The sequence below is a fragment of the Pleurodeles waltl genome, chromosome 11, assembly GCF_031143425.1.
Source record: "Pleurodeles waltl isolate 20211129_DDA chromosome 11, aPleWal1.hap1.20221129, whole genome shotgun sequence".
In the NCBI taxonomy this organism is placed as follows: domain Eukaryota; kingdom Metazoa; phylum Chordata; class Amphibia; order Caudata; family Salamandridae; genus Pleurodeles; species Pleurodeles waltl.
In genome coordinates, this window is record NC_090450.1 from 735,685,982 (window position 1) to 735,698,799 (window position 12,818).

The 12,818-nt window shown below is 41.5% G+C and overlaps 1 protein-coding gene across 2 annotated transcripts in view; it reads right to left on the bottom strand.

Annotated features, from left to right (window-relative positions):
• PROM2 (prominin 2) overlaps positions 1 to 12,818 on the bottom strand; it is a 409,319-nt gene that overhangs the window by 15,823 nt on the left and 380,678 nt on the right. For both annotated transcript variants that reach the window (XM_069214431.1, XM_069214433.1), the window contains exon 21: positions 1,314 to 1,403. In XM_069214431.1, the coding sequence (XP_069070532.1) occupies positions 1,314 to 1,403 (90 nt within the window). The remainder of the gene's footprint in view (positions 1 to 1,313; positions 1,404 to 12,818) is intronic.

Here is a 12,818-nt window from a genome sequence, read left to right on the forward strand (position 1 = left end):
AGGAGAATGGACATGTCACTGCCCCATCCCAAACACATCTGAAAAGGTTTTCCAAAAGAAGGAACCCTTCAGTGCCGCAAACCAAACAAAACCAGAAGGTGCTCTACAGGAAAATGGGCATATTTCTGAACCATCTCAGAAACATGCAGAATGTGTTCTTGAAGAAAAGGGCAAGTTACTCACTGCACCGTACCAAGCACAACCAGCTTTTAGTGGACTGCAACGTTCCAGGAACATCCCAAAATGCTATACAAGAGAAGGGTCAGGTTTCTGCACCACCCCAAACACAACCAGAAGGTACTCTATAAAAGAAATGGCACATTACTGTTCTATCCCAAATAAATCCAGAAGTTGCTCTGCCAGTGAAACTACACGCTATTACTCTCCAAGCAAAAGGACATGTTTACTGTGCCATCCCAAAAAAAAACGGAAGATGCTCTGCAAGAGAGAAAGGAAAAGTCACTGCACCATCACAAACACAATTAGAAGGTGCTTTGCAAGGGAGAAATGATAAGTCACTTCACATTTCCAAACACAACCAGAAGGTGCTCTGTACCATTGCAAACATAACCAGAAAGTGGAAATGGACTTGTCACTGAACCATCCCAACCATAATCACACTATGGAGGGTATTAGAAAGGAAATGTTCATTGCAACATCCCAACCCCAACCGAAAAGTAATCTAATTGATGCCGGAAGGTCACTTCACCATGACTAATACAAGCAAACTACAAGATCTACAGAACTTGAGGCAATTCATTACACCATCACAATTGCAACGGAAGGAGTGCTGTAAGAGAGAAGGGATATTCCACTGCATCTTCCCAAACACTATCACAAGGGATGCTGAAAAACTATCCCATCTCAAAAGCAGCCAGAAGAAGTTCTACGTGAGATAAGGCATATCACTGCATCATCCCAAACACAACTAGATTAATCTCTAGAAGAAGAGGGACATGCACTGCTTCTCAGGGATGCCCCCGCATCACGCTATCACAGTAACAAGGACAGAAGGTTATAAGGAAGTTAGGATGGCGAATCCTCATAGGAAGTAACTTCCAGAGCCTTGATTATTCATAAATAGCACTGTTTTCATTATTGATTGGTCTTCTTAGGGGCAGTATCAATACGTCTTACTGGCAGCTCTAAGGAAGTGAATATACTGCGTTGTAGTGGGGGAAAGGGTGTTAGGCAAGATAAGGAACAGGAGGAAGTGAAGTGATAATGGAAGGACAGGGTGTTACAGGGGTACAGGAATGTGATCTATGATGTTAGTGTCAGAGGAGCCAAGGACAATCCATCCATCTCTTTACCCAGGGATTAACGACATTTTCACAGACTGCAACCCTTGCATTGTCCAACGAAGTAGATATTGGCTGACAAGTGGCGACTTGTTGGATGATCTGTTGAGAGAGAAAAAGAGAATATACATCAGAGCTGCTGCTGGGAAAACCAGAGGGAGAATGAGTGCAGCAGCAGATGCAGCACCAATGACTGATTGTAATAACAGCCAAATAAGCATCTTGTAGAGGAACTTTAGAACATGTCTTTTATATTGTGGAATGCCAACTTTGGGGAATACCTTTTTGTTCTGTCTCTGAAGCCTGAGTTTCTATAGTTTAAGACAGGTGTATTGAAGTTCATGATTGAGTATGACCACACATATGGAGACTAAGGGCCTGATTTTCGAAATGTTAGCGCCGCCTTTATGTAATTTTTTTACGCAAAAGCAGCGCAAACTTACAAAATATAATTGCATTTTGTAAGTTTGCGCTGCTTTTTCATAAAAAAATGACGTAAAGGTGGTGCTAACTTCCCATAAATAAGGCCGAGTTGTTTATGCTAGCATATCTGCTATGTTTGACTTTTCTCTATAACGGCAGGGGAGATGTTTTCGAGCAGTGTGAATACCCTTGAGGGTATGGGCTCTGACCCATCTTTGTAGGTGGATGATTCCTAATGGGATGTTTTATAGTATCTGTCTGTCCTCCCAGAAAAGAGGGTAGTGCAGGAGGGGTTACCCTAGTAAGAGAAGGCCTTATTCCTGTTGTTTCTGAAACATTCTCATTCACGTTCCTGGTCATCTTGCTTGCTCTTGTGCATTAGTTATGCTTAATAAGATCTGCATGGAACACATAACCTTACAGTTCAAAATAAATTACATTGCTATGATATGACGATTTTAGTTGTCAAAGAATGGTGAATATGTCACTTCATAGCATAGACCACAATATTCTTGCTTGGTTTGTAGCTTAATATTATGTATGTCAGAGGGTATAATACGTTACATTTTGTCTTGCTTTATGGTCACATGGGAGCCTGCCTCCATTAAGAGTGGCCTGGGGTAGACTGGGGGTGCATATCTGCTTTAGGTGCATGTTCCACCACCTCATTAATCACATGTGCCTACACAATTCCCACAGCTGTTATGATTGCCATTGAAACAGAGGAAACAAAGTCTTTCCCAGGAATTGGGGCGAAACTGGCGTCAGAAGGTTCCAGAAGTAAGAACTTCACATTCCCATCATCGCTCCTCTGTGGTATGAAGGCGGCTGGAAAGATTCAGCCTGGAATCCATGGTACCTCCATTTCCCATCCTCTCACGCTATTTCCCTGGATTGGTAGGAGATCTACTTGAAGAACTGGTCTGGGAGCTGTTTGGATTCAGGGTGGGCCTAACCAAGGATATTAATGTGCAGAGAAAGGGGACAGGACAGTCAACAGTGCTTAGCCCCTAATTTCATATAGGCGAAGTGCACCACAAGAATTATTAAGAATATTCATTATCAGGGGGATAAGAGTTTCGTGCAATGAAACCTAACACCATTCTCTGGAGATTAGTTTACTTTTCTGGCAGTGACCCAAGGGAGTGGATAGCTCTACAGAGAAGGGTCTTGCAAACTTGAGCTCGCTCTTTATCTGTTCAAAAAGAATAAAGAAAAAGGGAAATATGTTGCTGCCATATGTAGGCTTGAAGGCTTTCCTCGTGCTACCAGTTCATAGGTTTGAAAGGTGCTATTATTTACGTGATGTGTTTGGATTATAGTTAAATGATTGTTGCTGCATAATCTTCAAATGAGAAACCAGAGTCTGCTGGGCTCTACCATCCAGCCTGTGCTACTGTGCACACTGTTTGAGAAACTGGTTTGTATGCAGTGCATATCATTACCATAACCATTTATTGTTGTCAGCCTATCCAGCCATAACAATTAAACATTTACAAATACCAATTCAACATAACACTTTAAAAATCACACAAAATAAAAACATGTCAGTAAATACTACACTTAACATTGGGGCTTAGACATGCACCACATAGCTGTGCCTAATATACCCTACATTATCATGTAAATTATTTTTTAACTGCGGCTAACCAATTGCGCCATAGTTTATTTACATAACACACTAGACTGTTCCGTAATGGCATTATGGATCTAAAGATTAAATAACTTAACCAGGCGCTAGTCATTTGGGACCTTTCAGTACAAGCCTCCAGTTTGATGACGTCCCAGAAACTATCCCTGTTTTACCTCATCCTGCACCAATTTCCCCATGCTGGTAACACCAGTGGGATGCCGCGAGCAGTTATTCTCGTGCCAGCTGCAAGTACATTGATGAACGTAGCTTCCATGCCTCCAGGATGTATGTTGAAACCATCATCACAATGTGTTTTTCGTCTGTTTGCATACATAGCACTTGCGCTTCTTTGCACTTCCTGACTCCATGCGTTCTGAAAAGTGGGCGTAAGTACAGTTTACGAAGTTTGAGCATAAAGTGACATAATAAAAGGAAATGGGATAATGTTTCTTGCCCGCCATGAAGGCATGGACAGCAGGCTGATCTACCCGGGGGGACAGGCTGCCACTTAATGTTCACCGCGGTCACCGGTAGTGTGCCCATGCGCAATTTAAAATAAAATGCTCTTTTTTCCTCCGGGTAGACACTGTCTATGAAAGCAGCAGGTTTGAGTTCTTGATTAAATAAAATGTAACGCTTAAATAGAGGACTAAGTGTCTCACACATGTTCCGTGTCTTTTGGTCCCAGTATGCCTTTTTTATAGCAAGTAGACTAGGCCTTCTGATTTTTTCTGGATGAAGCCACAGTTCTTCCAGGCCTATTGCAGCCAGGGTGGTTGAGATGTGTTTAAACTAAGGCAGTTTCTGATGGTTTTATAGATTCATGATGTTGATCAATACATCTTTATATGATTTAAGTTCCTCTTTTGTCCAAATGCGAATCCAGTATCTTATTGGAGCCAATGCAATATAATCCTCAATTTTCCTCATTTTTAGCTCTATTGTTATCGCATTCATCGGTGTGGCATTGCCTAGACAGAGTAATAGACGTATTAATTTATTTTCAGTTACTTGTATTGGTGCAGTCTTTTTGAATCCCCAAATCTCTGCGCCGTATAGTGCTGCGGCCATTGCTTTTGTTTTGTATGCAAGCAGTGCAGAACTCACGGAGTGATTACTTGTGGCTTTTGCAAATCTAAGTATGGCTCCAGGTTGTTGGGCCAGGGAGATGTTACTTTTATAGACTTGCGGTTCCCATGTCAATTTATCATCCAGCCTGCAGCCCAGGTAATCATAGGTCGCCACTTGGGCCAGGGACTTTTTATTTACCTTGACAGTCACTTGCATCTTCTGTTTTTGATTGAGAATCATAAACTTAGTTTTGCCCTCATTGATCGCCATGTTCCTCGAGGCACAAAATGATTCAAAATCCCTTAGTAGACGGTGCATTGCTATCTCCGTTCTTATCAATAGTACAGCATCATCTGTGAAGAGCAGGATAGGTATGCGTTCGTTAGCTAGTTTCGGCACGTCCAAGTTTAAGTTCCTCAGGTTTTGGCCTACTTCATTTGTATAGCAATTAAATAGAGTTGGGGCCAAGACACAGCCTTGTTTAACACCTCGCTGGATTGGAATCTCTGCCATATAGTCATTTCTCGTGCTGTATCTGACCCTGGCGGTATTACCTGTATGCAGTAAGACTAACAGCCTTAAGATTTTTCCAGGTATTCCCATTTCTGACAGTAGCTGCCATAATGTTTGGCGATTTACACTGTCAAATGCTGTTTGAAGATCCACAAAGACCAGGTATAATGCGGAGTCCTTTAGGGTGACATACTTTGCACAAATCATGTTCAGCTTGAAGAGTTGATCTGTTGTGCTTTGGCCCCTCCTGAAACCAGCTTGATGTAACGATAATAAATCTCCATCCTCCAACCACTGGTCTAGACGCGACTGGATCAATTTGGCGAAAATTTTCCCAACACTGTCAAGCAATGAGACTGGTCTGTAGTTACACACCATGTCCCTTGGCCCTTTTTTGTGGATTGGAACAATTATTGATTTCCTCCATGAAGACGGAATTACCTCAAAGTGCCAAACGCTGTTAAAAAGGCGAGCTAGAGCAGGTAGCCATAATGTTAGTTGGTTACGATAGACGTCTGAGGGCATGCCATCTTGTCCTGCAGCCTTGTGTGGCTTTTGGAGAAGGATAACATGTTTTATTTATTTCTCACTGAATTCAAACACTCACTCCATGGCGCCTGGAACAGCATGGATTATTTGCATGTAGTTTGCACCGGAAAGATTGTTGGGGACTGATTCGTCCTGTGTTTCGTACAATAGGCCGCTTTGATGATACCACATAAGTTTCTTGGGATGGCAATGCCTCTTTGATTTGTGGTTGCTGCCATCTGACCCTTGACTGAGAATATTTGGATTATTGGTGCTCCCAGGTATCGTCGTGTCCTCTTCCTGATCCAGGGCAGTGAAATGCTTTACCCAGAGTTGTGGGTTGATGTTCAGCTCTAGATTTTTTGGGGGGCCTTCACATCCCCACCTAATTATCTCCCAGAACTTTTTAGAGTTTCCGGCCGAGATTGCATGCAAGAGGTCTTTCCAAAGCTTGTGTGTCAAAGTCTTCTTCTTATATCGGAGTAATTTCTTATATTGTTGCCTGCACTCGAAAAAATGTTGCTCATTGAAATTATTCCAGTGCTGATTCTTTAGTGCTTGTGATAGCGCCTTTTTTCATTTTAAACACTTGCCGTCAAACCAGCCTTCAGCCATTTTTGGGTTGGTTTTAAGATGCCTAGTTCTTTCCTTTGATGTTTGTAATAGAAAATTGTTAAAATTATGCAAAAGGAGTGAGGCCTCATTGTCTGGTAGGTTAAGGAACGTGGAGAGTGATGACAACCAGATCTGACTAGGTGCACCCATAAAAGATTCAACTGCATCTGTCCTTACAATGTTTTTCCTGTTTGGTCTCAGAGCTAATGTTAGGCTATTTCTTTTATATAGAGGTTCAGATTTCCCAGGTCTCATGTCCAGGTGGGCCATCTCCATTAGTTGGGGGTAGATGAAAGGTGGAGAACCCATCTAGATCGGTGGCATTAATAGACCAAGTTTCCTGGAAGCAACTGATATCTTGTTGTTTAATGAATTCTACCCAGTCCTTGTCCTCCATTTTGGCTTTTAGGCCTGCAATATTCCAACTTAAAAATTTTAGTGGTGGGCTAGTTCTATCTTTTGTACTTGGGCAATCTAGTTTTTGCTACCGGCTTCTAAGTGACTGTTTGTCATATGTCTGTGGCAGTAGGGGATTACCCATGATGTTTCTTGGGGAATTAACCAGCAAGCGAAAACTCATGTTGCTCAGGTTTGTTTGTTCGGGTAATTGTTGTTTGGAGCTAATTGCTCCCTGCAAAATCGAGCCAGAGTTGCCTTTTGCCTCGTACCTGCTTGGCGCATTTTGCTTTTGAATGTTTTATAGAAATATTGATGGATACGGTTCCTGGCATATCAGCAGACTGTACATTTTTCTTCTTTCTTTCTTCGCACTAGGGCAGGCCTTGAGACCCCCTTTATCTCTCTTACTCATGTAGGAAAAGCAGTCCATGGGGGTCTGGTTAACTGGTGTTTGTCCCATACATTATTTGAAGCGGTTGTGCTGTATTCCCTTCACTCTAAGACCATTGGGGTTTATCTTTTATGGTTGCCAGCTTGCCATCTACCAATCTCTTTTCCATCTCTACCCTCTTGACTTCAGTTTGCCACCTACCATTGAACTGGAGCCAAGACTTCTTATTTACCACCAGCAGCGACAGACCTGCCATTCTTTTCTGAATCTTTACTGTGATAGGTGCATCATGTCACAAAACATCACTCAGCTCCTCAGAGTTCACTGTCCGCATGCAGCCTGAAAGTAATCAGGCCGGGACTGAATACATAGGATCCCAGAGTGATTGTATACATCTTTGTTGTGTGTTTGCCTGTCCTACCCATTCCTTCCCCACACTTGGAATAAACCAGTGTGTGTTGTTGGATCATGGTTCATCTTGTTCAATGGGTGCAAAGTTAAAGGGTTCCAAGTCTTGCTCATGTAGAGTTGGCAGTATTGCTCACACTTCTGATATTTGTGTGCTATGTCAGGTCCTTACAGCATTTAAATGCCCTTGAGAGGTTTTGACCACAGAGGTGAGGCACAATTTATCCCAAATAGAACCAACCTCATGTTCAGCAGACCCTGACTGGTTCCTGTAGGGGGATATTTGTTCCTCTTACTCCTCTCTACCCCAATCCTCATTTCACTGTGTCAGTCACTCCAGGTGGAACTTTGAGCAGTAACTTCTTTCCACTTACCCTTAGCTGCTTTCCAGCCAGCATCTAGCAACCAGCACTTCGCTGCATATTTTAAGAAAAACTACTTTGCAAAAATCTATTGTATGCTCAACAACTAGATAATGGGGCAGTGTTTAGTGTGTGAACCTAGAATTTCACACTGCAAAAAGAGAATTTTAAAAAGATATTGATATATTTTATACATTGATATTGGTATAATTTATAAAGTGCAGCGAATGTCCAAGGGTGTCTTGGCGCTATCATGTGCAAGAGAAGCGACGAAGGAAGGATATAAAAGGCAGAAGCCAGACATTTAAGTATAGCCTGGACTAATGTCATAGCGCATGAAGCCAGGTTTTCTGATGTTTCCTAAAGCATGTCAAATTAGGCTGATTTTTTAACTGGATGGGCAGTTTATTCCAAAGTTTACAGGTTAAAAAGACAAAACTTCTGACCCCCAAGAAACTAAATTACATTTGGCGCTAATCACCATTTTGGATGCCACAGAATGAAGGGCTCTCCTGGGTGTGTTCCAGGAGAAGGTCTTCCTCAGGTACACTGGGTCTGTATTATGCAGAGATTTATAGGCCAACAGAGTGCCTTAAAGGTAACTCGCTTTATGATCAGCAGCCGGTGGAGTTTCACTAGCTTGAAAGAAACTGATTTAAACCTAGATACTCTCAGAAGAAGACTAGTAGCAGCATTCTGTATAATTTAAAAACTAAAAAAACAAAAGTACACAGTGACAATATTTTTTTCTGGGACGCGGAGCAGGGGTAGGTTATCCACCCGGTGGCCACACGAGCGGGTTGACTATACAAGCCTGGACTACTGATGCTTATTGCTATCCCGATGGGGCCCATCCTTTAATACAAGGAGGGTTTTTGTGGTACGAAGAAATCCCGTATTGGGTTATAACTTGTGGATCAGGTACGTTTTTTGGTCCTGACGAATCGCACCGATCTTAACAGACATTTTTTGCGAGAAACATGTTGACCCCGATGATAGAAGTATAGTTAGTTCTGTACTCTAACTCTCCACATTCCCCCAATTCAGGGAACAACAGTTTTTTTTGTTTCTGAGGGTGGACTAGACATTACTTCTAATCCTTACCCACACTCTGTTTTTAGTCATGACAGGGGTCTGGGTTGATTAAATACGATATTTCCAGAACTCTAGCCATTTTTATTTTCACATACCCATATACCAATCCCACATACTAGCTAACACTCAGCTACCGGCATTCTTTACACTTAAAAGATCTCCGGCAAAGAGACCCCACGAGGGGCCCGTCAGGCATTGCGTTGCCAGCCTGACGAGGAGCAAAAGCCCGATGATGAAGCATGTCACCATTTGGTGAGTGAGGGCTCTTGTTCTAATAAGAGCAGACTCATAGACTCTATTACTTACTGTATACATTTGTACTAGTCTATTGGCTGGAACTGTGTACTTTTGTTTTTTTGGTATTATGATGGGAGTACCGTACACAGGGCCAACTTTTCTCTAAACACTCCCGACATATTAGCCCTTCTTTGTTTGTATTCGATAATTTAAAAACTATTCAAAAAGCATTGTTGAATACCTAAATAAAGGGCATTACAATAATCCGACCTGGCGAGTATCTGTGCCTGGTCTACTGTTTTCTGCAGCTCAAAACAGATGAAAAGAAAATCTTCTGCAACATTCTTAAAAGACAAACATGGGTGAAAGAAAGCTTATTGATCTGATCTGAGAAGATGAGATTGGAGTAAAAAATCACTCCCAAATTCTTAACTTTTAGAACAGGAAGAAGGAAAGGGGACTCATGTGTTGTGGCCACCAAGCCGAATCCCAAAAGGAAACATTGTTATCAAAAAGGAGGACCTCAACTTTTTCAGAGTTTAGTTTAAGGGAATTATGTCTTGTTCAGCCAACAACTTCACTCATGCAGCTATTGAAGAGTTGTGAGACATTCTCCACATCTCTGGAAATTTACACCACAGTTTGGGTGTTGTCAGCATAGGAAACGGTTGAAAAGCCAAAACAGCAAATCAATCTTGCCAAGGGCACCACATACACATTGAATAGTGTGGGGCTCAATGACGAACCCTGAGGAATACCGCAGGGCAGTGAAAATGGTCTGGATGTTTACTCTTCTAGGGCGACAGACCGCTCCGGGATAGGTAAAAAAAAAAGTGAAAGAGATCCAATGCTGTTCCACAAATTCCTATCTCCTTTAAATGATCCAAGAGGATGGAGTGACTCACTATGTTGAAAGCTGCGGATATGTCCAAAGGGATCACCGTAGCCTTTCCTCGTGTAATGGATATGATCTCATCAGAGACCCCCACCAGAGCTGATTCTGTACTATGATTTTTCCTAAAACCATATTGGGCACTGTATAAGATTTCCCTTTTCTCTAAGTAATCAGGAAGAAGCATATTAAGATGATTTTCGAGAATTTTCACTGGCATCAGCAGGCATGAAAATTGGACAAAAACGTGTTTCCTTCTTAGGATTGAGATTACCTTTTTTAATAAAGGGAGTATCACAGCCTTTTTCCAGAGAGTAGGAAGTGAGGGGTGCTGCACTGTCCCAGTAATTTGTTTGAGGACTTTTTTTTGGGGGGGGGGCAAGTGTCAGAAGGGGCCGTCGACTTGGTGTGAAATATAAGTTCAATCACTCCCTCCTCGGTAAGCAGTGGGAAGTTCGAGAGTTTGATATACCTGGCATCTCGATTCCCAACCCTAGAACCATAAGCATTAGCAATACAACTAATGTAAAATTACCCAATGACTACATGTACATTATTTTGAAAGTAGTGGGTCAGTTTATCACAAAAAGGCTGACTGGATGTCAGAACATTAATTGAATTAGTGCCAGAGAGGATTCTCACAGTCCTAAAAAGTTGTTTTGCTAAAATATTGGTCTGAATAGATTTTCTCAGTGTAGAAATTGTTTCTCTCGAGAATAATCAAGTCCTTGAACTCTTGAATAAGTAGTTTATATTTATCTTTTTTTAGCTGAGCTATAATGTTCCCTCCACTTTTTCTCCTCTCTACAACACTTTTGTTTGAAGGCCCTAAGTTTGGATGAGAACAATGGAGCTGTAGGCTTATTTCTATGATATTTAGTAGTTTTGAGAGAAGCCATTTTGGAAACTGACAAATGAATCCAGTCAGAGTAATCAACTAAAGCTATATAAGGACCATTTGGGATGAGAGGCATAGTAACGGTTAGAAGATCAGTAAATGTGTTGATCCTGTTCCAGGCTCGGTAATATATATGGCCTGCATACTTTTCTTGACTGACTGGTTAGCAGCTGGGAGATTTAAACTAACGTTAATAGCTTTGTGATCTAACCAAATAAATGCCTGCACATCTTCCAACCACAAATGAGGATTACTAGTAAAAATACCATCTAAGTTATAACCGGCAATATGAGTAGCAGTATTCACCAAATGGGTTAGATTAAAACCACTCATATTATCTAGAGGTTGGACAGTTTCATTATTAGTGGAGTCCTCTGAGTGAAAGTTAAAATCACCTAAGATGGTGTAACTCGAGTATTGAATGCAGGGTTCCAAGAATCATTTCCGGATGATAAAAAATTAGCTCTAGGGCCAGGGGGCCTACAAAGCAACAATCCATTAAAGGTATAGTTGTTGGTCAGTTTACAGTTAAATGAGAGAGTTTCGCAGCTCAGTTGTTTGATGGGTTCACATAGAATCCTGAGGTGTTCGTGATACATCACTGCAGCGTTTAGATACCTGGTCCAGCCTAAAAGTGACATAACCTGACAGAATTGCAGCTGTTAGATCTGGGTCCGATGCCTCATCTGCTCATTTCTTAGTAAGAAATGCTACGACCGGAGAATGTGCTTCCATATAATCAAAAGATTTCTACCTGTGTTTGATCACACTGAGTTGATCAGAACACAAGTCAAATTATAAGTATTTTCCAGAGTTGCAGTGAGAGGGGAGTGAAAGAACTCAGCTGACCTGAGAAAGGACAGTTGTTACAATGAAAGTTTTCAAGTCCCTTGTCTAGCTGAAATTTCCTACATAATGATTACCTCAATGGTGCATTGAGCCTGAGCAACAGTTTTCCAGAATACCTTTGAACTGGAAAATAGCCATGGGTTCTGGCACTAGGGGCGGTCCAGGCCTGGATGAGCGCAGAACGACTTGCCTTGCAACTTTTTTCAAAGTCACTGGAATTTCATCCGACTACTCCATGTGGTTTACATAGACTGATATCCAATGGGCTTCCCAGGAATCATCTCTAATATAGCAGTTTGTGTCCTGTAAATTCATATCCTGCGCAATTCTCCTGCCTAACGAAAATGTACATATTACACATCTAATAACACTCCATCCATGAGAGTGTTAGCCTAGCTTATGAATTTCTTTCCTGAACATTTGAACATTATACATCAATTGCATCCACCTTCTACTAACCCCTCATGTTTAAGCACAGTCGAGAAGTATCCTCAATGAGCCTGACGTAATGATTTTCATATAAATATTCAACCCACAGAGCCGCATCTGACATGATTTACTCATATCTCCGGCTGTGATAACATCGAGCCGTACAAGTGTATTACTACAATACACCTCTGTTGGTGCAGGTCTGGCCAATGGTCCATGTACTCTATAATGTGTAACTCAAGATTTTACTAAAATGTTCAAAAAGGTTTTCAGTGACACACACCCTTGTGGAACATTATTTCTGTTTTTGAAATGTGTCTATAAACACATTCCAAATGCTCTACTATTCACAATGCTTGAAGTTAACACTTCCATGACAACCACCTCTCCCTGTTCACCCGTGGACCTCTCCAATTTACGCTTGTCATGTGCTGTTCCCTCAGTTGTCTTCCCTACAGTCACTTCACTCAGTTGTTTATGAGTTTGTCTAGCTTTGAAATCGTTGTGCAGTTCTGCTGCGGTTTTTCCTTTTTCTAAAAATACCTTTTCTGCTTCTGTTTCTCTCGTTCTCATTATATTTCTACTGTTAGCGTCCCCCCTGGTGTTTTTTCGGAGGAGCAGGTACCCCACTTACCATCAGCACAGAAATTGTCTCAAGGGACTCCATTAGTGCTGCCTGCCCTTTGCTATTTGTTTTTTTTTATGTTTTCCTCTTCTGTCAGATTCACAAAACTCTAATTTATATTTGAACAAAATCCCGATTTTTTAATATGT